The 27,975-nt window shown below is 49.1% G+C and overlaps 1 protein-coding gene across 1 annotated transcript in view; it reads left to right on the top strand.

The window, feature by feature from the left end:
• Positions 1-26,446, top strand: part of PTGFRN (prostaglandin F2 receptor inhibitor) — a 52,411-nt gene extending 25,965 nt beyond the window's left edge. The window contains exons 4-9 of the mRNA XM_087828028.1: positions 529-909; positions 10,106-10,531; positions 12,749-13,168; positions 16,582-16,689; positions 21,202-21,507; positions 22,989-26,446. Of these exons, the coding sequence (XP_087684154.1) occupies positions 529-909; positions 10,106-10,531; positions 12,749-13,168; positions 16,582-16,689; positions 21,202-21,507; positions 22,989-23,155 (1,808 nt within the window). The 3' untranslated portion in view covers positions 23,156-26,446. The remainder of the gene's footprint in view (positions 1-528; positions 910-10,105; positions 10,532-12,748; positions 13,169-16,581; positions 16,690-21,201; positions 21,508-22,988) is intronic.
• Positions 26,447-27,975: the final 1,529 nt, after the last annotated feature.

Genomic DNA, 27,975 nt, shown 5'->3' on the forward strand with positions numbered 1-27,975 from the left:
GTCAGAACGGAACTGTCATTTCTCTGTAAAATCACCCCCATCTTATCATGCACATAGAGAAAGTATAAGTTTAGTTTTGGGATGTTCAGCAGACTTCTTTTCAGTTACGAGCAGAGTTCCTAGAGGCAGGTAGCCTGGATTTGAACTCCGGGTCTGCCACATACTAGCTGTGTGACCTTGAGCAAGTTACTTAACTTCTCTGTTCTTCAGTTTCCTTATCAGTAAAATGGAGATAATAATAGTACCTACCTCATAGGGTTGCTTTGAAGATTAATATTTATAAAGCACTTAGAACAGTGTCTGGCATATAGTAAGTGTATATACATTTTTTTTGAATTAAAAGGAAATGTGGTATGCGTTTATTAAATGAGTTTATTTAATAAATATTTCTCAAGCATTTACAACTGTACAAAGCCTTCTAATTTTAATGCCATAAATAAAAGCCTAAAAGGAGATGCTCTACTGGGGGGGGGGGAGGGACAAACATTATCCAGATTATCAAGATGTATTTTGCTTTTCATTTTCAAGTCCTGCGAGCTGCCGTGGGCAGGAATGTGTCTGTGGCCGAAGGGAAGGAGCTGGACCTGAGCTGCAACATCACAACAGACCGAGCGGATGATGTCCGACCCGAGGTGACATGGTACTTCAGCACGATGCCCGACAGCACTGTGCCCAGCCTCCACGTGTTGGCACGGCTGGACCGGGATTCCCTGGTGCACAGCTCTCCTCACGTCGCTTTGAGTCACATGGATGCACGCTCCTACCATTTACTGGTCCGAGATGTTAGCAAAGAAAACTCTGGCTACTATACATGCCACGTGGCGCTCTGGGTACCGGGGCACAACAGGAGCTGGCACAAGGTGGCAGAAGCCGTGTCTGCCCCAGCCGCTGTGGATGTGACCTGGCTCGGTGAGTGGCTTGGAGGATGGCTCTTAGCCTCCCTGGCTTAACCCCTCCTCGGGAAAGTCAGGAGGAGTCAGAGCACTGTGTGTTTCGTGTTAGGCGTTCTCGGTATCAGAACAAGCGTACTTTAGCCTGGATAGATCCCAAGCTGGGGGTGACGGCAAAACTGTCTGGAATAGAATCTGGCAGACAAGGGCAATGTTTAGATAATGTGGCCTCAGTTGTCTCAATACCCTCATTTGAGAGGATAGAGTTTCCTTTTGTTTTCGAGATTTGCAGGGTCCAGCCCTGCTGAATGGCCCTTTGAAATGGATCGCTGTGCAGGGGGACTGGTCTTCCTGTCCCTTCCTAGACTCCTAGGTGCTCTGGCAGGAGCTGGTGCTCTCTAAAGCCCAGTGCAGAAGGAGAGAGAATTCCTGCAGTTAATGGAACTTTTTTTTTTTTCACTGAATGCCCTAGAATCACCAAATGATTTTATTTGCAGATATACCAGTTAAATGGTATACCTGCTCCCCCAGCTCCCCTGGTGGGCTCTCAGGTGCCATTCACTGGAGGGGCCGAGTGGTCAGCCGTTGACCACCTTGCCACTCATTTATAACAGCTTGTCATATATGTGAAGTTCATTGCCATGTCCTTCCTTTTTTACCATTGTATCTTTCCCGCCTCTTACTGTCCTAAATGCTTGCCCTGCAAGACTGGCTTTTCCTTCTTTTTCCTACTGTCCTGAAATTAGTTACAAGTAAACTTAGGCAGGATGGGGTCGAGTGTCCACTATCACAAAGATGGAAACAGGCTGCCGGGCAGACTCTCCCCTGTCCTGAGCTTGAGCTCCCTGCCGTCCTATGACTGTTCTGAGCCCTGTTGGAGGCATTTGGCATGGCTTTGGTTATTAGGGTAAAATATCTTTAAAGGCCAGGAAAATCATTTCCACCTTTGTCTGATGCTAAACACCCCCCTGCCAGGACCCCCAACTCCTACTTGGCTCCTCCTCACCTCTGCGTTGAAATCTTCTCATGGGTTCGTGAATCTCTTTCTTCCAAATAAGCCTGTATTTGGCAAAGACGGGGAGTTGGCACGTGGGGACAGAGGGGGCAGGGAGAGAGTGAGTAATAAGAGAGTAAGCAGAAGGTACATCCAGTTCAGAGCAAGACTAGGCAGGGCGTTCGTCATCCCTGGTCGCAAAGTGATCCTTTGATATCTGGGAAGTGAAAGGAACAGGGCTTATCTGGCAGGCTTTTATTCTTGCCTTCCGAACCCCACGCAAGAGGCGCTCTCTGAAGTACTGTACTGGAACAATGTTGGCCCAGCTAGAACTCTCCTTAGCAACCTTCAAAATAAAACAGATGTTGTCAGCACCAGGAGAAGATTTTTCATCTCTGGAGCTGAATTTGTCTATCAGCGCTGATCTGTGCATTGTGTGGTGCTGTCAGATCCCAGCGCCGACTCTCCTCCCCTCCCCCTCCAGCTCAGAGTCACACCTTAAGCGGGGTTTTTTTAGGAAGTGCTGCCTGCCCTCCGATTTGAGGACCTCTTTGAAGACCTCGTGCATTGATCCGGGCATACCTGGCAGAGAACTGGAGGGGAGCTCTGGGAGGGAATGGGCTCTTTTGACTGGAAGGGATTTGTTGGTATCTGTGTTCTCCAAAGTGAGAAGAAATAAAGAGACTGAATTTTGGGAAAAGGTTCAGTGATTGTCCTAAGGATCCAGTTAGTCGTTTGTTTTTCTGCAAAGTGCCAGCACCATTGTTGCGGATGTCAACTGCGTGCTTTCCCCTGGCTGGCGCCGAGGTGCGCAGGACCCCACACCTTGCACAGTGCCGCGCACGCAGTGGGCGCTCAGTAAACGCTGGCTGGCTGGCTAGATCAACCAGAGCTGGGCACGTGGGCAGTGCTGAAATATGTGTAGGAAACTAAGAATTGCAAAGAAAGCAATGATGTTAAGCTCAGAGTTTTCAGAGACATTTGCACCTGGAAAACCTACTGGGAGTAGATGGTGTAAACCAATGGCATTCTACTACTTTCTCCCTCGTAAATCTCCCCCTTCCCTGTGCCTGTGACTCACACCATCACAGCTGCTTGGGCACTAGTCAGGAGGTACATCTGGCATGAGTACAGCCGCAGACCTTTCTCCAGGACCTCCCAGTTGAATTATCTGCCCAGAAACCCGTGGGCCTGGCCTGACATGCGGTTCTCTCTAGATGTACAATGTGTCTGTGAATGTATGCGGATATGATGCCATGAGCAACTTGGTGCCTAGTGGAGGTAATTGAGAGGTGCCTAAAAAGACAGGAAGACATGCCCTGCCAAGGACTCTGTTTGCATAGGTCACCTTATGTTGTGTGACTATGGAATGTTGTCACAAAAGAGTTCTTGAGAAAGTTGGTTCTCTAAGAAGTTGTTACACAAAACTCTCAATTTTGCTACTTGACGTATTCAAAATAACAGTTATCATTTATTGAACACCTACTGTGTGCCAGGCACCAGCCAAGGGCTTTACGTGCAGTAAGTGGTTAATCCCTGCAACAACCTTGTGAGTGAGCTGCTGCCCTATCCCACTCCGAAAACCATTGACTTTTATTTTGCTTATGATTATGAGGGTCAGGAATTAGGATGGACTCAAGGGGATTCATCTCAGATGCACGTGGCAACAGCTGGGACGGCTGGGACTGGGGATTCCCCTCCAGATGGCTTTCTCATGCACATGTCACCATGCTCCCGGGCCTCTCTCTCTGTCCCCACATGGCCTCTTATCCTCCAGGCCATTTTCATGTGGCTTGGGCTTCTCATAGCACAGTCTTCTCAGGGCGGTCATACTCCTTACGTGGTGGGTGGCTTCCAAGTGGAGGAAGTGGAAGTGGCCAGCCAGTTAAAAGCCGTCCCCTGGATGGACACAGTGACACTTCCACTGTTTCCTATTGGTCAAAGCAATCACAGAATCTGCTCAAGTTCAAGGGGGTAGAGAAAGAGACCCCGTCTCTTACTGGAGAGTAGCGAGGTCACGTGGCAAACAGGCATGTGGCTGGTGAATATTGCTGCAGTCGTCTTTGGAAAATAGAATCTATCATGGTGGTTAATGCTTTTTTCTTTTATTTCCAAAGAGATCTTTAGGATGGCTTAGAATGATCGCCCTGGGTCGAGTCTGTCTCAAGTATTGTTATCGTATGTGCAAACAGTTTTGGGAATCGGCGTCACTCTTGAAACTCTAGAGCATGGGCCATTCTTGCCCTTATTTGCTTGGGATTGGTGCTCTGAGGCGATGAGGGGTTGAAGCTGATTGGAATTTTCTCGTGTTCTGTTCTGTTAACCAGACAGAGATCAGGGCAGCAATGTGAACGGGTCTGGCAAGTCCAAGCGCCTTTGTAGCAGCTGGAAGGACCATGATGATTTTTTTTTTTTTGAGAGGGTAAGAAAAAGCCTCTTTTACTTAGGGCTTATGTCCTACTTTTGACAAGGAAAAAAGATTTAAGTTGGCTTACAAGATGAATTACAATTTAAAGCAGGAGGCAAAAATAAAATCAAGACCAAAGGAGTTTTTTTAAAAAAAATCAAAGGATAGATATTGCAAGGTAGTTGGGTAAATGAGTTACTGCATTTGAACATTGACCTTGCCTCTGATGTTTTGAAGAGTTGAGACACAAAGAAATGCAATTAGACCGTTCTCCTCTGATAAAGGAAAACAAATGCAGAGAGACAAACTTTTTCTTGGCACTGAATTTATCATGTGCTTTTTTTATTTAAGGGGCATTGGATAACAGTGCTTTCAACTGTCCTTTCACAGAAGGCCCTAAGCGATTGTTTAAATGGAGGTTTCTTATATCCACTTTCTGTACGAGCTGAGGGCATAAACTTGAAGTGTGTGGAGGAGTTTCTGCAAGGAGCTGAGTTACTGCGGAGGACACGTGTTGCTTTGTGTCGGTCCCCTTTGGTACAGAGCTAAAACTATAGAGGACGTGGAGGAATAGCGAGTTAATCTGCCTCGTAAGCCATCTCTCTCTCTGCTATCCGATGTCTTAAATGAGCCTTTGGCACGAGCTGGATACTAATCAGTTCGTGGTTGAGCTCCCTGCCCGAAGTACCAGACTTGCGTGGTGTTAATTGGAGAGGCTTCCACCGGCTTCACACAGAAGAGCAGGGGCGAAGGGGAGTTGAGCTCTGATTTGTATTCCTCCCCACGAGAGGACCGTCCCCTCCTCCAGCAGTTTGCCAGCGAGGAAGGTAATTATTTTTCTTTTAAGTGGAGCTGTTAATCTGCTAAGTAGAGACTTCAGCGTTCTGTGCCATCTATAGGCGATAAGAGTCAGATCTGCAGACTTTTCTAGGTGGCTGTTCTAGCTGCCTGTCCAGGATTATCTGAAGGCAGAAGAGCATGTGGGTAAGCATTGGACTTGTGCCCCACCACCTTCCAGGTGTGCTATCTTGGGTGTGTCGCGTAAGGTTTCTAAGCTTTGGTTTTCTTAGTTTCCTTCCATAATGCGTTGAAAAGGGTTTAGCACGGTGCCTGGTACTTAAGTGCTCAGTACACATTAGTGATGGTAGCAATGATTTATTCGTGTTGGTGGGCCGGGGGGGTGTCGACGTGTAACATTTCCTTCCTCACCAGGATCTTAACCAAGTAAGACATAGGAGTCTGTCTTAGCACATGGAGGAACCAGGAATGTGTGTGTCCTGGAAGCACCCCTCCCAAGAAGAGGGGGTTGAGCTGGACACACCCAGCCCCTTTCCTGCCCCCACCTCCAAATGTGGTAACTTACTGGTCCTTCTCTGGGAGCACTTGAGTGAAGATGAACAGAGGGAAACCACGTGAGTGTTACTTTTGGGGGGGGCATAGCTGTCCCATTGAAATGCTGTTGTCTTCATTGCTCTGATGTGGCTAAATCTGAACACAACCTCATATTAATGGTTTTACTACAGAGGGGTCAGGTGCCCCTCCAAAACAAGAGCTCCTTATTGATTGCCTCAGTTTAAATGTTAGAGACTATTTAATTGTTCTAGGCAAATGTGATAGTGGCAGCTCTTTAACAATTAATCAACTTGCTCAGCTGCCTCTAAGGTACCTGCCCGATTCAAGATAATAAAACTGCATCAGCAGAGATGAGGGCACCGCCGTTTCCTCTGGCTTGAGCATGCATCCTGTTCATCTAATTAGCTGTGCCCAGTTCACTACGCTTCAAAGGGGGTATTAGAACATGGCCTTGTACAGGGTCCGGGATTAGTGCCTGGGCTCTTATCATCACTCTCGTCTCCTGGGATGCAGCGGGCTTTGAGAAAGTGTCTCTAACTGGGTGTGTAATAAGGTTGTGTAGTTTGGTCCTAGGGGGAGGGCCATGGAGCCAGAGCCTTGCCTGGAGTTCTGCTCACATGTATTGTGCAAGACTGTAGTCTTCAAATTTAACTCCTCTGGGCTGTGGTGTTTTTTGTTTTTATTGAATTTATTGGGGTGATACAAGTTTCAGGTGCACAATTCCTCAAGACATCATCTGTACCCTGTCTTTGGTGTTTGTTTTTGTTTTCTCTTTAGGAACTGTACATGAAAAGAGTATCTATCTCATAAGTTGTTTTGAAGATTAAGTGAGACTGTGAGGAAAGTGTATGGCATGGTGGGTGCCTGGCCTATAGAAAGTCCTCGATAAATGTCATCATTGTCGTTGTCAAATGGGAATAATAATACCTTCCTTATAGAATTGTGAGGTGCACAGAGGTAATCTGTTGGAAAACCTGCAGTTAGGTCCCTGTATACAGACAGTAGGCACAAAACATCTGCCAATGATTCCAATAGTTTTCATTGCTTTGAAAGGTATCACAAAGGAGTTTCATGACCCGTATGCAAAAACCATAGTCTTTCACTTGAGGGCCATCCTGGTCTGTAGATGAGCAGACGCCGTCCAGGGAACCAGAGGAGTGAGCGGGCCCTTGCTTGTTGGAACGTTAGTGACGTCACTCTCAGGCTCCAGTGTCGGCGAGAGGGCTTAGTGACAGTGGTGCAGTTGAAATAAGATTAAGAACTTCGCACAAAAGCGGGAAGAACCACCAGCTTCAGTGATTATCAATATTTTGCCAGTCTTATTTCATCTCTCTTCCCTGCCCCAGACACACACACATTTACTTTTTTTCCTTCAGGGAGGATTTCAAGCACATCCCAGACGTCATGTCATTCTACCATTAAATTCTTCAGGGTGCATCTTGAACAGATAAGCATTTTAAACAGAACCACCATTGCATTCTTAGCTGATTTCTTGATGAGATCAAGCAGAATACAGTGGTAATCAGTAGTGGGATGCATCTGCCCGAAGTGAGCGTTTTTATGCAAAATATTAAATCTAGTCCGATTCAGCAAGCATGGGAGTATCTTTATGTGCGAGGCGTTGCATGCATAGCACACGTTTGAATACGGCAAGCAGTGCCCGACCCTATGAAGAAGGTCCGTAAGACCTATAACCAGAGTTCAAGGCCGTGTTCAGGAATAGTCCTTAGAGTGCAGGGCACCTGGCGGGGAGTAGGATGTCTACGAATGTTTGTTGACTAAGAAGTAGAGGTGCGACAGGCTGGGTGAGCGGAAAGGAAGCGTTCTCTGTTAGTAGGAGAGGCTACACAGACCAGGGATGTGCATGATGGGCCTCGGGGAACAGGCACAGTCTCTGCGGTGAAGAGCCCGAGGTCTGGAGCCAGACTGTTCAAGTCCTGGCTCTGCCATTCACTTGCTGTGTAACTTTGAACAAGTTACTTCACCTCTCTGGTGCCTCACCTGTAAAAATGGGGACATTAACGGTCACTACCTCATAATGTTGCTTTGAGGACTGAGTTAAAATATACACATAAGTACTTAGACTGGGGCCTGCTATATATGTGTTACCTGCATGCATGTGTCCACACACATATACACATGCACATATTTGTGAGCTACTATTCACATTTTCCATTTCACACCCGAGGAGGCAGAGATTTAAAGAGGTTAATCCCGTGCCCACCGAGCTCAGAAGTGGCAGATCTGAACGCAGGGCTGTGGCCTTCCCACCGCCTTTCCCGTACGTCTCTCGGATGAGTCACACTTCCCGTCTTTGAACCTTCGCCACAGCTCTTTGCTGCCTCCCAGTTTGTGGTTCAGGTTAACGTGGTGACACACGTGAAGGGTCTTCACGTCGTGCTTGGAATGGAGTCGGGGCTCCATAGTGACAGTGGCTGCTGCTGCTTCCTGCGGGCTCTTGATGTTGCGACCACCCAGGTCGGCCTGGACGGGAGCCGGGAGGGCATCTAGCTCTGCGCACAGCCAGGTCAAGCGTCTTTCCACATTCAGTGGACTGTCGTCCTTGTCTGCACTCCAGCCGCCACGCCAAAAGCTGCCTTGAGAAAAGGGTCTGCAACCCCGGATGTGGGGTAACTCGGGAGCACCTTGGCTTGCGCACACGCGGTATAAATGCATTTCCGTGGTATCCGTCCCGCCGTCACTTGATGCTAGAGAGGCAGTGCGGCGTCTGCCCTCTTCCCAGCTGTGTGACCTGCGTGTGAGATGCGGAGGCGGGATGACGGCCCAGAAGCCTTCGGTGTTTCTCTGTGGCGTCCACATCAGGGCAGGACGTGCCCCCGTGGGTGGGCAGGGCCACGTTGGTTTAACTTGAATACGGCACAGGGTCCAACCGCATTGAAACGAAGTGCTTGTGAAGATGGCAGGTGAGGGAATTCGGATTTTGAGTTCTTTCCATTTCCTGGCCCAGTGAATCATTCTTGGAGAAGTGGTCGATGTTAGACATTTCATTAGACACGTAAATCACAAAAGAACAGTTCCTTGACCTCAGCAGTTTATAATCTGAATGAGTCATAAATGAAAACAACGTTAAATAAAATGGCACTGTTGGACCGAGGTGATGTGAGTAAAGATAGAGCTGGCAAGCGGAAACTTCTCTTTAGGCAGAGTGATTTCCTCCTCGACGGCAGAGTGCTATGAAAGAAACGTGGAGCCTTTTCTCGAAGCCTTACTGTTAAAGCAGCAAACATTTACTGATTCCTACTGCATACAAGGCTGCGTGTCTGGAACTTGGGGGTGAGACTTGGAGGAGTATAATAAAGTGGGATTACTGTCCCCCAAGATCACATGCCCGTCTTATGGAAGTGTAGAGAAAGCGTCACACCCTGAGGACCCCAAGAAGGGGGCACAGGGGAGATGACACTGAGGGATGAGTGGAAGTTTGCGGGGCATTTAAGAGGAAGGGGCAACTGCAAACAGGTCCCTATAGTGGCGTGAGACTGTGGGAATTGGGAAAACTTCAGATAATTAGGGGTGACACATAGAATGGTGGGGAAAGAGGAAAGGAGGTGACAAGGGGGTTCCAATATCATCCTTGGCAAGTGTGGAGGACGGCCTTGGGGTCAGTGTAGAGTTACAGAAATGGATTAAATTAGTGCCATGAACCTCAGATGAAGGAAAGACTTTTATAAAATGAAAAATAATATAGGACCGTGGCAGTGGCCATGAGGACGCTAGGAGAGTGCTGGCTTTCCTCCCACTCCCTGTCAGATCCATGCCTGGCAGGGAAGTGGGGGCCCTACGTGAGCCAGGATCTTCAAGGTTGACAATTGCGCGGCAGTGAAAAGAATGTCATTTGGGGAGTTTGATTATGGGGTGTTTATTGACTGTGGAACAGATTCAGTGGAGAAAGTCAGAGGACTGGTAAAGTGAGGGTGAGACCACAGGGGAATGATGACCTGAGGGCCTTGCATTTGAGCCAAAGCCAAGGATGGCAGGAGCCCCAGCCCTGGTGGGGTCGGTCGGTCTCAGTGCTAGAATGTCCTTTGGGATAGGTTTTCCAGTGGGGTCTGTGGGCACTGCTTGGCATTCCAGGAGGAATCTGGGCAGAGCGTGGGCACCCAGCTTCTTTGATCTTTCTCAGAAGAGTCTAATCTCCTGGGGAAACTGACTGCAGACCCCAACCCTATGGAAAACTCAAGGCTCTGAATAGGGGACATTTGGCTTCTGGCCTTCTGAAGTGTCCTTGGGGGCAGAGGAGGGACAGAATTGTACAAGTTTTGTGATCATAGCTTTCACAGGACCCTTCCCATCCCACGCAAGAACTTCCATTTCCGTCACTGTAGTTGGTAGGGTGAGCATTTAGTGGTCGGGACAAGAGGAGGGCTCGTCTCGTTCCTTTGGCTAATGCTTGGTGTGCTGCTGTCTGGTTTTTTAACCCTGGTTCCTCTCCCTTTGGTTCAGAACCAGACTACCAGGTGCACCTGAATGCCTCGAAGGTCCCCGAGTTCTCAGACGACCTCACCGAGCTGGAGTGCCGGGTCGTGGGCATGAGGAGCGCCGAGGCGAGCGTCCGCGTCGCGGTGTCCTGGTACTACAGGATGTACCGGCGCAGTGACGACGTGGTGGCCAGCGAGCTCCTGGCGGTCATGGACGGGGACTGGACGCTGAAGTACGGAGAGAGGAGCAAGCAGCGGGCCCAGGACGGAGACTTTATTTTCTCTAAGGAGCGCGCGGACACGTTCAGCTTCCGAATCCAAAGGACTACAGAGGAGGACAGGGGCAACTACTACTGCGTCGTGTCCGCCTGGACCAGACAGCGGAACAGCAGCTGGGTGAAGAGCAAGGATGTCTTCTCTAAACCTGTCCACATATTTTGGGCATCAGAAGGTAGGAGCTTTGTTCCTGTTCTTTATTCTTGTTTTGTTTTGGCCGAAGTCACCCCACTATATGTTTTCAGATGCGTAGTCACCCTGCAGGTTTCTGTTTATGCTAGGAATCCACGCAACATATGCTCAAGCGACCACTGCCTCTTTCTGCGGCGCGCAGCCCTTTAGGATGCTGATGCGGGACAGGGGTGGGTCCTAGTGAGGGAGCTGGGCTTGGTTGGCGGCAGGTCCTCATCTCGGAGGCACTCGGGGTGTGCATGGGGTCAGCCGCTGACACTTGCTCCGCTGGGTGGTCTTAAGCCAGACTTCATACAGGCCTTCGGGATTTGTTCGTGTCCACGAGTTCCTGCTGGATGCAGGCACATGGAGGTGCCGCCGAGTGAGTGGGGACCACAGGCCGTTGCGTTTGCTCCTGAATTGCCAGTCTCCCACTCAGAGAGATTGTTTCTAGGGAGAAGTGACCAGAACACAAGGGAAACGATCTCTTTTTCTTTTTTTAATCTTCACCTGAGGATATGTCTTTATTTTTATAATTTATTTTTTAAAAAATATGTCTTTATTGATTTCAGAGAGAGGAAGGGAGAGGAAGAGAGAAAGATAGAAACGTCAATGATGAGAGAGTCACTGATCGGCTGCCTCCTGCACGCCCCACGCTGGGGACCGAGCCCGCAATCCAGGCATGTGCCCTGACCGGGAATCAAACCTCGAACTCCTGGATCCTAGGTCGATGCTCAACCACTGAGCCATGCTGGCTGGCGAGGATATGGTTTTATTAATTTTGAGAGAGAGAGAAAGAAACATCCATCTGTTGCCTCCTGTATGCGCCCTGACTGGGGATCAAACCCCCAACCCTTTGGTGAACAGAACAACACTCTAAACAACCGAGCCACCTGGCCAGGGCCTGTGTCGTTTCTAATAGCACCCTCTTCATTCTTAGATACGTCCAGGAGTGGGAGGTCAGGTAAGCGAGGCCTCCCCGGGCTGTTTCCTAGCCCAAGTTCCCCGTGAGCCACAGTCACTCCCTGCACACCCTTCGCTCCCTTGCCCTGCTCCCCGTGTGCTCTGTACTCTGGCTGAACGACACTGCGGTACAAAGCCAGCCCGCTCCCGCCTCCCTCTCCGCGTCTGCGGAGCTGAATGTGGTTGGAGAAAACATGTAAAGATGTTGGCTGGCCTCGTTTTAGATGAGATCTGCAATCTTTCATGTCAGGTGGGCTCTCTACACTCCCTGGGCATCGTTCCGCATTTCCTTAGTCTTGTTACTTTCCTACGCTCTAAAATGATCACTGCGTAGCCCTCTTGGTGATCAGGTGGGCCGTTGTGGTGTCCCAGTGCTTGTGTTGGGGTCACCCTCCTTTACTTAATGATGGCCCCAACGTGCAAGAGTAGGGGTACCGGCAGTGTGGATGTGCCCGAGAGAAGCCGTTATATGCTTTCTTTAAGTGAAAAGGTGGAAGTTCTTAACTTAATAAGGAAAGAACAAAAGTCGTATGCTGAGGTTGCAAAGATCTATGGTAAGAACAAATCTATCCATAAAATTGCCTAATTTGTATCTGCTTAGGGATTATTATTTTTTTTTTGGACAGAAATGCAGGGAGTAACACACTTAAAACCTAAAGTTAGTGTAGACACGGACACTTGCTCAAAATGTTCAAACAGTGTTTCCGTGGAAGTGACTAGATCTGTGAGTGGGTGCTCCCATCACTTTAGTAAAAGTCTGTTCTGTAATATTACCATCCTGGGATTACACAGAGAGAATACACTTCTCTCTTGCTCTGCTCTTCCGGGAAGGCTGGTTAGGCCACGGGTCCTTCCCCTGCACCCAGCAGAACCTCGGGGAGGAGAGGCGCCTGGTGTCGCCTAGAGCTGGTCTTGCCCAGGTCCCTAAGTGTGAGCTCTCCCCACATCCTGGGGGGGGGTCGGAAGGGGGAATCAGTGGCTACCCAGTCTCCTGCTCTGAGTAAAACTTCTCAAGGACCTGAAAAGCCTTAAAAACAGGTTTTCCCCCATCAGTTCCTGCTTCCCTCACACCTGATAAGTCACTTCAGGCTGTTCTCCTTCCTCCAGCGTGGCTTTCCGGGTTTCCACATCGTCTGAAGCGCTGTTGTGCAGCAGTTTGCAAATAAACTTCTCTATTTCCTTGACGTCGTTATCTCAGATACCCGCCCGTTTTAACTGATCCCGCTGGAAATCACCCGCGTCTGCTGCTTCGTTGCAGATTCCGTGCTGGTGGTGAAGGCGAGGCAGCCGAAGCCTTTCTTTGCTGCGGGAAATACATTTGAGATGACTTGCAAAGTGTCTTCCAAGAATATTAAGTCACCGCGCTACTCTGTCCTCATCACGGCGGAGAAGCCTGTTGGGGACCTCTCCAGTCCCAACGGAACCAAGTACATCATCTCCCTGGACCAGGACTCTGTGGTGAGGCTGGAGAACTGGACGGATGCCTCGCGGGTGGATGGCGTTGTGTTGGAGAAGGTGCAGGAAGATGAATTTCGCTATCGAATGTACCAGACTCAGGTGTCGGATGCAGGGCTGTACCGCTGTGTGGTGACAGCCTGGTCTCCTGTCAGGGGCAGCCTGTGGCGAGAAGCAGCAACCAGTCTCTCCAACCCTATTGAGATAGACTTCCAAACCTCAGGTGAGCAGGGAACCCTGTGGGGTCATACATTGAGCTAGAGGAGACCCTAGGGCTTTGACCCAATGGCTTTATTTTTCTTTAACAGCTTGTTGAGATACGGTTCATATGCCATACAGTTGACCCATTTTTGAAAGTGTTTAATTTGAACTGGCCTATGCAGCCTTTTTTCAGCCTAGGACAGTGGTTCTCCTACGTGGTCTATGACCGACAACAGCTTCACTTGGGAACTTGATGGGAATGCAAACAGTGGGTCCACCCCAGCCCTACTGAACCACACTCCCTGAGGGGGGCACGACAGTCTGAGCCTTAGCGCCCTCCTGGTGATTGTGGTGCCAGGGTTCCAGAACCCCTGCTCTGTGGCAGGGTTCTCACCCTCCACACTCTGCACCTTTGGACCTCGATTCTGCTTTGCTGTAGGGGCCTGTCCTGTGCTTTGTAGGTGGGGTCACCAGATTAAATGCAGGGTGCCCAGTTCATTCAACTTGAATTTCAGATGAACAACACTGTTAATCTGATTCAAGTTTAACTGGGAGTCCTGTACTTGATTTGACTACCCTACCCACGTGTATTTTTTTTTTAAATCCTCACTTGAAGATATTTTTTCCATTGCTTTTCAGAGACAGTAGAAGGGGGAGGGAGAGAGAAACATTGGTGTGAGAGACACATCGACTGGTTGCCTCCTGCACGTGGCCAGGGCCAAGGATGGAGCCTGCATCCGAGGTATGTGTCCTTGGCTGGAATCAAACCTGGGACCCTTCAGTCCACGGGCCGATGCTCTAACCACTGAGCCAAAGCCGGCCAGGGCATAGATGCCCTTTTTGAGTTGAGGAAGTTTCCTTTCATTCCTAGTTTGTTGTGTGTTTTTTATCACGAAGAGGTGTTGGGTGTTTGCAAATGCTTTTTCTGTATCTATTAGGATTCGGATGATTATGTGTGCTTTTCCCCTCTTGTATTTGTGTATCTGTTTTACTGTCTGTAGGAGCTTATTCCATCTTATTTTACATTTCTTATTTGATGAGGAAGAGAGGAGACATAAAATCTTTTGTATTTCTGAGTAAGGCATGGCTATTGAATTTATTTCTCAATTCTTTAAGTCTCAGCAGAACAGAAAAAAAAAAAAAATCACTGTAATTTCCAGGATGAATAGACTGCCTAAGATTTTTATTTTAATCCTTGGAGTTGTCATGGCCAAGTTCACAGTGTAAGAGAAGCTGCCGTCAAGTCCAGCGTCCCGCACAATGCCGTAGCCCTGAGTAGCTCCCAGCAAGTATTGGCTTGATACTGAAGAGCTGTCGCTTCTTAAAATCAGCAGCACACTGTCAGACACATGCAGCAAGGAGGCCCCTGCTGGTGTCCACCTTGCTGTCCCCAGATCCCAGGGCGTTTGCCTCTTGGGGCTCTACTGAGTCACGACTTTTACTGTCGGGGAAAAATATGACTTGAATATGATGGTGTTAAAAGGATAATAAAGTTTTTCTTCTTAATAGAGAAAATTTAAAAATACAGTGCAGTAGAAAGAAGGAAAAGAGAATCACCTATAAACTTACTTTGTAGTCTTTATTTTTCTGACATTTTCTCCTGTATGTTGGCTTCATGACTTTGAGATCAGACTGTATATACAATTTTATGACCTGCTTTCCCCCTATTTCACATTATAAGATAAGCATTTTCCCTGCTATCACAAATTCTAGGTAAACACCAACTTTAATGACTAAACCGACTAGAATTTGGTTGACCGTCACTCTATTGGTAGACGTGCAGATGGTCTGCAATTTTCGCTTTCACAAAAATGCTGCTGTTAACAGCCTTTCTTTAGGGGCTGGAGTTGGAAGATGGTTTGTGTCAATGTTTGTACTTAAAAGCCAAGTGGTCCGTGTACTCTCTGCAGACTAGGAATCGGGGGACACCGAGTGACTCTGGTTGTTCACTTAAGTTCTCTGCGCCGTAATCTGTCATCTTGAAGTTAACCAGATAAATCCCCTCACAAAAACAGCATCACCACAGAAATGGACCGTAATAAAAATATTTCTGAGCCTGGGGTAATGACCCACATTAACAGTGAGTGGCTGGTTTCATTAGCAGGAGACCCGCTGTGTGAGTGGTTCACAATGAAGCCTTTCCCATTCCCGTCTGTGTGGTGAGCCCGAGCACAAATGCCCTGTTGTTCCCCTGGCCACGGCTCCTAGGGGAAATGAGAACCGTAACTGGTGACCTAGAAGGCATTTGGGGTTTTCTTCGGCAATATAAGGAAAAGAAAGGGAAAGTTGTCCAAATTTGGTCTTCCCTTGCTGGTTCAAATTAAGTAAATAAAAACTCAAATCCATTACGAGAACCTCTTTACGGTTTATCATCTTGTGTTCTCTTAGAAGGGGCCTGGGCACTTAGCTCTATTGTATTACCATGTAGTATAGCTCTATTGTATGACCATGGAATTTCTAGTCAGAGAGAAAAAAAATGCCATCCCCACTGCTCACCTGTACCCGCAGATGGCCATATGTGGCATGAAATCCCCCAGTCATCACCACCAAGGCAACTCAGAGCAACTGGCTTAATCCTTTCCAACCTCACTGCTCTGAGCAGAGCAGATCCAGGGTGGTGAGGAGCTGAGGAACACGGCTGAGAGCTGAATTCATTGAGGGACATGGTATCTAGTAGTAGGTCAAGTTTCCTTGTCTTCTGTGCTTTCATTCCTTACCCTGTTTCCTGGGACTGCTCTTTTGTTCTCTGTCCCCAGAGTTAAGTACCCTCCTGGTTCACCTGGACTCGCAGCCAGGCCTCACCCAGGGCTGCCTCACCTCCCTAGGTTTCCTTCACCTTTCTCCCAGCAAAACACAGGTTACTCATGTACTTGGTGTTAGGGAAGCAATCTGATGGACTGACCCTACTACTCATGCTGAAATGAAAACAGAGACTTTTTAATTCTTTGCCTTATTGGGTTGCATGATCTTTTACTCTTCCATAGTCATTTCTTTTAGATGTTTAAAAAAAAAAAAAAATACTTTTGCCGGAGTGGCTCAATTGGTTGAGTGTCATCCTGTGCACCAAAAGGTTGCCGGTTTGATTCTGGGTCAGGGCACATACCTGGGTTTCAGGTTTGATCCCTATCGGGTCATGTATGGAAGTCAACAGATTGATGCTTCTCTCTCTGTCTCCCCTTCCCTCTCTCCCTCTCCCTTCTGCTCTCTAAAATCAATAAACATATCCTTGGGTGACAATTTAAAAAAAACGAAGTTCATTTGGATGTGCCTATGCTCGGTCTCTCTCAATAGAAGAGAAGCGGCCTTAGTACACCTTATATTTTGTGAATTTCTAGCCCAGTTCCAAGGAAAGGGAGACTCATTTAGATGGCTATAGAGAGTCAAGAATGGAACTTAAAAGTGTGAAGGAGAGTAATGATGATCACTTTCTTCTAGGTCCTATATTTAATGCCTCCGTGTATTCAGACACACCGTCAGTCATCCGGGGAGATCTGATCAAATTGTTCTGTATCGTCACTGTCGAAGGAGCAGCCCTGGATCCAGGTACTTCTCCCCACCTTCCTCCTTACCCGTATGGCTTTTTGTAAATGTTCTTGTGCCATCCCCATTGTGTTTCACAGACGTGGAAGTCAAGGATGGGGTTGTCTGTTTATCCCCAAACTGCTCAGCTCAGGATTTTGTTCTCAGCAGGTGTTTAATAAATATTTGTTGAATGGATGCATCTGGCTGTCAGATGAATTGGAAACACATCCAGATATTTAATCTGGGTTGTCAAGGCGATCAGTGGGCCGCTTACAGGGCTATTCAAGCTGGTTTGAAACCCACTGGCAGAGTCAAGCTCCTCACCTTCATCTTTCATTCACTTAATTGTTCAGGTATTTACTGAGCTCCTTCTGTGTACAGGTGCTGTTCAAGATGTTGGGAGTAGAGGAGTGAATAAAATATTCAAAGTCTGCCCTCGTGGCACTAGCAACCTAGTTAAGGAGACAGACAAGAAAGAAATCATTGTATAGTATCAGATAGCAATTAATGATATGAAGAAATACAGAAAAGAGCCAACAAGTTGCAGGTGACCAGGGGGTGCTAGTGTAGATTGAATTCTTAGAAAAATCTTTGTAAATTTTTTCTTTGCAGAAAATACTAGCCTTGCCAACAGGAGGACAAAGAGCTGTGGGCCGTTAGTCTTGCGCCCTTTCTGCTTGGCCCACTTAGCGACAGTTGATGTCCCTCTCTCACTTTTCAAGAGAACATTGAATGTAAATGCACTTAGGTGTCTCTGCTGTTGAGCAGGACTGTACCCACCCCTGCCTCCTATAGAGCTCGTGGAGAATTTGACTCATTGCCTGGGGGCTGCCCCTCTCTCCTCTGCATGCTTTGACCTTGGGCATCTTTGCACGGCCCATCCCATCACAAGCAGAGCCATGGCCTCTCACAAGCCATTTTTATACCTTGAAAACAGCCAAATTTGTACAGGTTTTACAAAAATTCTGTGCAGAGATCACTGGACGTGCAGCCCTGGGGTGGAAACTGGGAGCAGGTGTTCGTTCTGTATTAAAAGGGGTTGTAAGCAAAGGGAGGGTGGCCTGCAGTGAAACCAGTGTGAATGCCATGAGTGGGGACTGGGCAGAACTGGTGTCGAGGAGCAGAGGCTTTGGATGGCCGCCCTCGAGGTCTGGCTCCTGCGGGACCCCCAGTTGAAGGTTCAGGTAGCAACCAGTTCAGAGTTGGCGAGTATTTTCTGTGAAGGACCCAGGTAGGAAGCATTTTTGGCTCTGTGGGCCAGGTGGTCTGCGCAGCAACTACTCACTTCTGTTGTATGAAAACAGACTGTAACAAGTGGGTGTGGCCGTGTTCCAGTGGAACTTTGTTCACAGAAACGAGAGGTGGGCGGGATCTGGCCTGCAGGCGATAGCTTTCACACCCCTGGACTAGTTGGTTGATACCAAAACTGGCTCTCTTAGGGAGCCCAAACGAGGTTGAGCTTTAGAGGTAGAAAAGGAAGAGTTTGTGGACAATGTAAGAAAAGGAAAAGACAGAAAACCATCCAGGCCATCAGAGGTGGTTAGCTCTGTCCTCGGGGAAGGAATGAGGAGCCTGGGTCCTGATGAGCTGCCACTAGAGTCACATGTCGCTTAACCACGGGGACATGTTCTGAGAAGTGCGTCGTGGGGCAATTTCGTCACTGGGCAGACATCACAGGGTGCACTCCGCACAGACCTGGATGGCACAGCCTGCTGCTGTAATTGTGTGGGCTGGGGTGTCACACAGCTGGCGGCACAGTGGGTCGGGTCCACCAGCGTCACCACAAGCAGGTGAGTAACGGGACTGTGACGTCACTCGGTGATGGGACGTTTTCAGCTCCGTTATGATCTTACGGGACCGCCGTCGTATGTGTGGTCTGTCGCTGGCCAAAACGTCCTTACACTGCACATGACTGTATCTGTGCCCGAGGTGCAGAGCACGGAGAACACAGAGTAGGATTCACCAGTGAAAATGAAGGTCAGAGTGGGAAAAGACTGCCAGGGAAAGGGGAGGGAAATCCTTTTCTAAAAGTTGGTAAGATAATACCGTTTTTACCCTTAAAGCTCATTTATGACATACACAAAAATAAATCATGTAAATGCTCTTTCTCAGCAAATTAATGGGTCACCGGTTGTGCCCTTACTCTAACAAGTCTTTTCCTCCAGAGTAATTGCAGAAGCTGTAGGTAGCTGTTATCTTGCAGATCACAATTTTCCAGAACTTTGCCCTCTTGGACTGTGTGGGTGGGAGATTCTGAATAATTAAAAGCAGGCTTTAATTTAGTTTTCCCTCACACCTCCTATGGGCTGTGAAGGAATTCTCCTTTGGGAAGGACATGTTCTTAAGTGGGCCGAGCGTCAAGCTACACCTGTGCCAAAGTAGAGTCGGGGCGGGGGCCAATGGTGGCCATTGAGAGGTGATGTCTTAGGTCAGGTTCTCTAGAACCCAAACCTGAGACTAGCATGCGAGTGATTAATTGAAGGCGTGCTCTCAGGAGAAAACCATGAGGGAGCGAGGGATGGAGCAGGGAAGGAAGCCAGGCTAAGATGTGAATTCAAAACAAGTCTTAACTCCCCACGGGGAGCTCTGGAGAGCCGGTTGCACCCCAGGGTGTGAGCCCCTCGAGGGAAACGGCTGGGCTCTTATATCCCCTTATTGGTCAGTCATTGTCCACAGGCTGAATGCTGGAGGGTGAGAGTGTTCCTTAATGTCCAGGAGGTGGCTGCTGTCGCCTAGGGCCAGTCCTCTGGAGGACGGTCCAGGCCTGAGAGCTTAAGCAGCCAACACCTGCAGCAGCTGGGGGCTCAGCACACCAGCTGGTCAGGACGGGGCACCAAGAGCCTCTGCTACGGGCGGTAATGCCCCTCCTGTTAGCTGCACCTGTCTGTAGAGCTGTATGTGGAACTGTGGAGATAGGATAGTGTTCGTGGCAACTGACCTCTATTGAGCATTTATTACGTTTCAGGGGCTGTTCTAAGCCTTTTATAGAGATAACTGTCCTAACCATGGTGATGCTGTTTTCATCATACAGATGAGGAAACTAAGTCACAGTGAATTTGAGCGACTCACCCCTGTCCCATGGCCAGTAAGTGCTGGTGCCGGGAGTCCAGCCCGGGTAGCCTGGCCCTATAGCCGACCAACGCACTGTAAGCCACAGCAGGACTGGGGTTAAAGCCTGGGCACAAGTCACCGGTACACAGTGTGGCTTTTTGCTTTTAGTAAACCCCCAGCACCTGCAAGCGGCAGCAGCACTGAGCTAGAATTTCCGTACAGGACTGTGATGCCTGTGCCCCTCTGCTGTGGCCCCGAGAGGGCGTGAGGACGTTGATGACACTCCTTCTGCCTCCGGGGAGTTGGTCATGCAAGAGACGACCTGTGCATTTGGAGCAATCAAATTTTATGCTCAGGTGCCACAGCGGGCCAATGGGGAGACTGACGTATTTAGAGGATCAGAGTAGAGACCTGTCATCCTGTAGGTAGAGCTGAGATTTTCCACGGCCCTTAACGTGTTGACCGTGAGTTGAAAAGGAATTACCATTTGGGTAGTTTTATAGAAATTCTTACAAGCATCTGAATATAATTTATCTGCCTCATGATGTGCTTTTTGAGGTTATTGTGTATATTTTTACTAAATGAGTGTCTAACCAAAATTGTGTTATTGAACATTTACATAGAAAGTCTTGTCAAGTGCATTTAAGATGAAATAGTGTTTGTGGTGTTGCTGTCCCTTCTTGCCCGCTGGATGAACCTCAGACCTGACACAGCGGGTGCCAGTTGGTAACAGTCAAAAGAAGAGGTCAGGGGCTCACAGTGGACGCTCTCTTTTCACATTCTGTGAGAATCACCACTTGTGCCAAAGCCTTCCTTCTCTAATGCCCGTATTAATTTACTTGAGGCTGTTAGAACCTTAATTTCGCAGCATATTTTACGATTCAGCAGCATTGCTCTCTGGGACTGTTAAACTGTGTTCAATTTTCTCAGCTTGACATTTTTTCCTCTGGTTCTGAACTTAAACACTTCTGCAGGGGGTGGAAATCCACAGCGAACAGTAAAAGCGCAACTGTTTATGGCTCTAAATTCTGTACGATTCACTGGATGTACCTTTCGTTCCTTATGACGGTTGTGTCCTTCTAGTCTTGGGTGCTTCTGCCCGAAATGTCAGAGGACCCTGCTTTCTTTGGGAGACTGGGTGCAGTGTCACCACGTACCAGCTTTCCGTCCCGTGTTCTCTGTAGGAGACAGTTGGGGATCTGACTCTTCCTGTGCTTCTTAGGCTGGGTGATGGCAGCGACGTGGTTAAGAGGAGGGACCACGGGGCTGGACTACCTCCTGGCTGTGTGACCTCACGGGTATTTGGTCCCGCCATAGGGTATGGAAGGTGATATCACCTTCATCGTGGGCTTGGTGTGAAGGTACCGTGAGGATACAGGTAGAGAGCAGTGCTGGCCTGGTGTCAGGTGACACGTGTGTCAGCCCTACGTGTTATTTCTGCCCGTTGCACTGACCCCAGGGTTTTGGCTTGGTGATCCGTAGATGACATGGCCTTCGATGTGTCCTGGTTTGTGGTGCACTCCTTCGGCCTGGACAAGGCTCCCGTCCTCCTGTCGTCCCTGGACCGGAAGGGGATTGTGAACACAGCCCGTAGGGACTGGAAGAGCGACCTCAGCCTGGAGCGCGTGAGCACATTGGAATTCTTGCTGCAAGTGCACGGCTCCGAGGACCAGGACTTCGGCAACTACTATTGTTCCGTGACCCCCTGGGTGAAGTCACCAACAGGTTCCTGGCAGAAGGAGGCAGAGATCGACTCCAGGCCCATCTTTATAACTGTGAAGATGGATGGTAAGAGTGACGTGCCGATAATACTGGTGTTGAGGGACTGTCTTCTCTCTGCTGTACCGTGGCTGACGCAGGCCAAGTTCCCCCCACTTCAGGAAAATGCCAGAACACAGCCTGGTTTCCTTTAGGCCTGGCTGGGGCCTGTGCCAGGAAGAACACAAGCAGCCCTTGCTGTTTGCCCAGCTTCGGTCTCGTGTGCTGGAGGCACCATTGAGAAATGATTTTTAAGACTTACTGGAAAGATTTTTCATACTTTCTATAAATTCTATACAAACTCACTGTGCCAGGCAGAGGCAGAGAACAGAACTGAGAGAGCAGGTTCAGGTCTCTGGGAAAGACCGTGAATGGATTTCTGCCACTCTTGTCTTCTTGATTTTGGTTCTTGGAAAAGGGAGGCTCCTCCTGGTGTCACTGGCATGGAGGGGGTCCTTCATGCAATCCCAAGATGGGACGGCAGCTCTCGGCCTTTTTGGTTCACACTGACCACCAGGGTCAGCCTAACTAGGTGGTCAGATGGCCCCGCTCCCACCCTGTTCCCTGAGCATCCCAGAGTGGGGACAGTGGTTCCTTGGTTAACAAGAAACATCTTCTCTGCAAAAAGTTTGAGAGTAAATATTAATTGAAAAAAAAATACCGTGGAGAGAGTTTAAAGCCAGGTGCCTCTGAGCCTTAGGAGGAGACTTTTGAGTATGTTTCCCTGGTGATAGTCAGTTTGGGGGAGTCTGGAATTGGACCCCCTCTGCTCCCCAGCTCTTCCACAGATGACTCAGCCCTCCTGATCCTTTATGCCCTCTCTTGTAAAATGGGATAACAGCCTCTCCTAGGGCGGTTGTGAAAATGCAGCCATATGAAATGTTCGGCACCTCCCACGGTGCCAGCATCCAGCCAAGGAGTGTTGGTACGTACTTCTGGGGGAAGGGGGTGGGACCTAAACAAGGTTTGTGCATTCCTGACACTTGCACCGTATTTGCATCTTAGAAATTCTTTCCTTGAAGTGGCTCCCTATGAAAACCCAGACTTAGCAAACAAGTGGGGGAGAGACTCTTCACTTTGCTAGATAATTTTACTACAGTGTTACTTAAAATAGCTCCCCTAGCACACTTCAGTCATTCAATGCGTAGAATTGATTTACGTACAGTGTTGTTTTTTTAAGGAGGCATCTGCTGTGGGGTGTGTGGTGCCCTTATACTGACTTTTAAAAACCCATCTCCTGCCAAAACCCTAAAAAGCAAATTGACATTCAAAGACATCGCATGAAATCATTTTTCTGTTTTCTTTCCCCTGCCACAACACTGGGTGGGGAAACATTTGCTCACTTTTTGGACACGTCAGGCTGAGCTGCTCCTGTCCGAAGCCCTGTGCTAGGTGCTGGAGACAGGACGGAGGGGATCCGATCGCCCAGGGGAGAGAGGAGGTGGTGGTCTTCCCTGCGACCACCTCGCGGGCATCACTAACCCGGCTTCCGTCTGCTCTCCCCCTCCCAGTGCTGAACGCCTTCAAGTACCCGCTGCTGATCGGCGTTGGCCTGTCCACCGTCATCGGGCTCCTGTCCTGCCTCATCGGGTACTGCAGCTCCCACTGGTGCTGTAAGAAGGAGGTCCAGGAGACCAGGCGTGAGCGCCGCCGGCTCATGTCCATGGAGATGGACTAGGCGGGCGTCCTGCCGAGGCGGTGACGGGGACGGACGTCTAGGAGCGATTTGGGCAAGAAGAGGACGGTGATGTTTAGATGTGACGTGTGTTCCACTAAAACCCAGTCCTCTCTAATCTCAGGTGGGACTTGGCGCTCTCTCCTCTGCATGTCCAGTTCTGAGCGCGGACACGCTGACCAGCACAGCTTTTCTTCCCACGGCACTTTCTGAGGACAATCGAGTGTGTCTTTTCCCAACTGCGGCTTTTTAATGGTTAACCTCTGTCTAATTTTTTCTTCTACCGGTTTATAGATCTCTGACTCGTGTGCGTTTATAGCTTTTGTTCCGGGGGGTTGCGGTGAGGATGGGGTGACGGCGTTCGGAGTTCTTTGTCCTGGGTGAGAGCCCGCTTCGGGGCTGGAGGCCGGGGTCCGGGGAGCCGCCAGGTGCTGCCCCCCACGCCGGCCCAGAGGCAACACAGACCTGTGCCGAAGGCGAATTTTGGCTTTTCCTACCCTGCCCATCCCCTATTTTCAGGGGTTTAGACCACATTGGAAACCTAAACTTGCGGTATGTAACTTCTTAGCGAGCCCAAACGCGTATTTTGGTTTTTCGCTCCCCTGCCCCCTCTCCGTTTCTTTGCCCTTTGCTTTCCGTGAGCGTGCTGGAATGCCAGCCCTGGAATCTAGAATTGGGCTCTCCACCAAGCACCTTATCACGCCACCTTAGCCTTAAGAATGACTATGAAGAAAAATACACAGCCACCTCCGTCCAGGGCAGTAAGAAGCTCTGCAAGGAAGAGGCGGTTGGGGACAAGGGAAGGAACAGATACTCACTGCGCTAGGGCCGAGGCCACTGGGCCTCGAGGGGTCCCAGGGAGAGCGGAAGGTGGATCCTGGGGGTTAGGTTTCTGCAGCTGGGGCCGGGAGGGTCAGTGGGGCCAGGGGTGTGTCAGGCGGAAGAAGCACCTCCGTTCCCCAGCCCTGTCCTTTGCAGGAGGCAAAGGCCTTGGACACCAAGGGACGGCTGGGGCACCCAGGGATGCCCCACGTCCTTCATAGGTGGCTTGGTCTCCTTCACGTGAAGGACACTTGCTGCTTGGAGACTGGCTGACTTCACGGGATCGGAAACTGCCTGGAAGAACCGTGCATTTTCTCTGCCCTTTCAGTCCTGCAGGTCTTTGTAAGATCCCCCTGCAAGGGGCTAGCGAGAAAGGGTAGACTTGTGGGGATGTCTGCTTTCCTATTGGGAACATGAAGGAAACCCAGCAATGTCCTGCCATGTGAACAGCCTACAAAGTAGATCTGAGAGCAGTCTCTTCGGCCCGACTGCACATACCAGCAATAGGACAAATGGACCAAAAGGGATCTTCCGCTCCCTGGAACGCCTGGCCCCCGGCACGGCGCTGAGGCTCGCGGGTGACCCGCCCCACATCGTACTCCTCTGTGCCACTGTTGTGGCTCTGGAGGACCTAACACTCCTCTGTTTTCTCAAGGGGGGAAAAAAAAACCCACGCGTTTCTTCTGAGCAATAAAGTAATAGAAATGACGGCCATTCATGTACGGCTCTTTGTCACAGTGGGCCGGACAGGCTCACAGCTTCCTTCCCCTCCACGTCCCTCACTCTGCTGCCCACGATCCCTTCCGCACTCATCACCGAGTCACCCCCAGGAGGCAGCTCCCCACTCAGCGTGTCCTTTTTGAGGGGAGCGCTCATGTGATAGGAGCGAGATTCTTCACTGACGGTGGCAGCACAGATGAGTTCCAGGCACAGACGAAATGCGGGAAGACGGGCCGCGGGGCTGCCCCGGCAGAGCGTGAGTGGCGAGGGGAAGAGGCAGAGGCCTCGGTCGCACTAGAGTTGGGTATTTTCCACGTGTCGTTTCCTAACTGCTATTTCAGAGGACGTGGGTCACAGGTGATCGTTCAAACCGGAATTAAAGAGCGAACCCATGACCAGGTGCTGTGTTGGGTGCAGCCAGTGCCCTTGAGCCCTGGCAGTGCTCACACTTACTAGAAGATTCAGGATTGTTGTAGCGCAGGCCTTTCTTGGTACGGGGAAATGGTACTTAGCTTGGGACGTGACCGGGTGGCCCCAGGTGTATGTGAAACCATAGGTGGGTCACACCAGGCACTCGGTAGCCGTCGGGGCGACGTGTGCTCACACGATACCTTGTCCTTTCAAACTGCTGTGTGGTTCGAGGCTGGGGTTGTTGAGGCATTGGTCCCAGCACCACCCTCGGTCCCTTGGGCTGGCCACACTGCCAGTGACTGGGGGCTGGTCCAAAGGGGAAAATCCCAGGGTGTTGTACCAAGGACCTCGTTCCTCCCAGGGACGTGAGCTTGCCAGGAATGTGTGTCCCTTTGAAAGTGCGGGATACACTCTTACGTTGTACCAAATAGAGCCCCACAAAGTGGTGCGCTGGAAAAGGTTCCTGCCATAAGCACGGGCGCAGATGAACGGAGGAAGGACTTGGCCACGATTCACACGGACGACGTTGCACTTCTGAACAAAAAGAAACTTTATAAATTGTTTGGGTTTTTTTTTTTTCCAAATCCTAAACGTTATCCCCAGAAAGGGCCTAAGCTATGTTCAGAAAGGAGCCTCAAAATTACTTTCAATTGTTTACTTTATGATGTTTACATACACTTTACACTTAAAAAAAAAAAAAAAAATGCAAACTCTGACTTTTTAACAACTTTTCAGATTTTTCATGGGACGGTGGAACTCTGACTCACCAACTGGATTTAAACCTTAATTTAGAAATGTATTTATTTGTGTCTTTTCTCCCCTCCTCTCCGAGTGGCTTTCCCCGAGATCCCGGGGAAGGAGGCCCCTCCCACCCAGACTCTCGTCTGTCTTCCCTGGTGGCTCTTGCCTCTCGCTTTGCAGACTGCCCGCAGCCATGATTTTGTCACTGGCATCTGTGAGCCAAAGACTGAGCCTTCGTGGCAGGAATAGTAAGCAATACTACACAACTTGCTACTTTCAGAAGACTTTTTTTTTTTTTTTAGCTTCACCGATGACAACAGAGGAAGAAGGGAACTGGGCTTTTGGGTAAGTTCTCTGTCACTTTTGACCAAATTCTCAGTGATAACCATTGTGTTCACATCACTAGAGGAAGAGAGTTGACTTTCTTTTTAGCGTCGCACATAGGATCTGCCGAACTTTCCATAGACAAACGAAGGGTCTTGTGTATTTTTGTCTATATCTAATGTTATATGAACTAATTGTATTGTTTTATACTGTGACCACAGATATTATGCAATGCACCATTTGTTTTTTATTTCATTAAAGGAAGTTTAATTTAAATGGAAGTTGTGTGAGGAACATGATGTCGGCCTCTGTTATCTTTATCTCCTGCGTGAGGGATTAGAGTTGAATTCCGGTTGCAGCTTTAGCTAAACCTTCCGATCTCTGAGTCCTATGACAGCATCGCAGATTTTCACTAAAGATAAAAGCAGAAATGGATTTCACAGGATCAATATTGAGATCCCCACCGCGCGGGAAGGTGAGGGCCGGACCTGTTGGTCTTTGGGTGAATTCTCATGACCTTACAGGTCTCCTGGCCGGAAAGAGAAGTTCAATGTTGTTCCTCTCTGTGGATCAGGAAACCGACACCAAAGCTCTGCGACCATATCGTGACTGGAACAGAGTGGCTTTTCTGACTCACGACCTAGTCTGGAACCAAACCAGTCCAGGTCCTGGCCCCTGCAACATAAAAACAGTGCTGTTCCCCTGGCTGCTGGCTTCAGGGACCTAGACAGCAGGGAGCTCGGGGAGCCCCAACTTCCTGCTGGCCCCTGGAGTAGCACTCGGCCTTGGCTGGCCTCCCCGCTGGACTATCCTGTGAGCCTCATTTGTGTTCTGGGCAGGGACCACCTCACATTTTGAGGTCTGTGTCCTGGTTACTAACCTTGCCCAGGAACTGGCTCTGTTCCAGGATGGTGAAGGTACTGGCGGTTTATAAATGCACAGTTAACACTCTGCTGTGGGAAAGGGCCCATCATTCATGCTGTCTGGGAGGATCGTGCTGACGTCAAAATGCCGGCACAGCGCTGGCTGGTGTGGCTGTTGGTTGGGTGTCATCCCACCCACCGAAAGGTGGGCGGTTGATTCCATCAGGACCATGCCCCAGTTTCAGGCTCGATCCCCAGTAGGGGGCGTGCAAGAGGCAACCAATAGAAGTTCACTCTCACATCAATGTTTCTCTCCCTCTCCCCTCTGCTCTCTCTAAAAATCAATTAAAAAAATATTTAACACACAAAATTGCTGGCACAGTCTCTCAGTATAAATTAAAGAGTCTTCTCTGTCCTGTTCTTTCTCCAACCTATTTTTGTCCACAGTACTGGTTACTGTGACTACATAAATTCATTGAATAGTAGATAAACCAATGAAATGTGAGTGCCAAAGAGAGAGATGCTGATAAAAGTACAGTGAATTCTCCAGAAAGACTCAATAGGGGCAAGTTGCTTTTTAAAAAAATGCTATCAATTTCAGTCAAAACAACTATAAAAGGTCCAGGGGGGAGAAAAATCACAAAAACATGGAAGGATTCTGTATTCCATTGGCTTCACAAATGTGTACTCCATTTTAAAGAAATCAAGACTGACAGTTGTAGACAAGACATTATAGGTTTGGTTTCTGCAAAAATGTGATAGGAAACCCCAGACAACGGACACACACTCAAAGGAAAGACCTGGGCTTGTGCCGAGAGTTGGGTGAATGAGTTTATATGCACGTGGTTGAGGTGCAGATAAAAAGTTTGAGAGATATATAGGAGTATTTTTATGGTTCCCAACTTACCTGACATGTTCTGTTCATTGATGAGCTAACAACTC

The sequence above is a fragment of the Miniopterus natalensis genome, chromosome 19, assembly GCF_054644295.1.
Source record: "Miniopterus natalensis isolate mMinNat1 chromosome 19, mMinNat1.hap1, whole genome shotgun sequence".
Classification (NCBI taxonomy): domain Eukaryota; kingdom Metazoa; phylum Chordata; class Mammalia; order Chiroptera; family Miniopteridae; genus Miniopterus; species Miniopterus natalensis.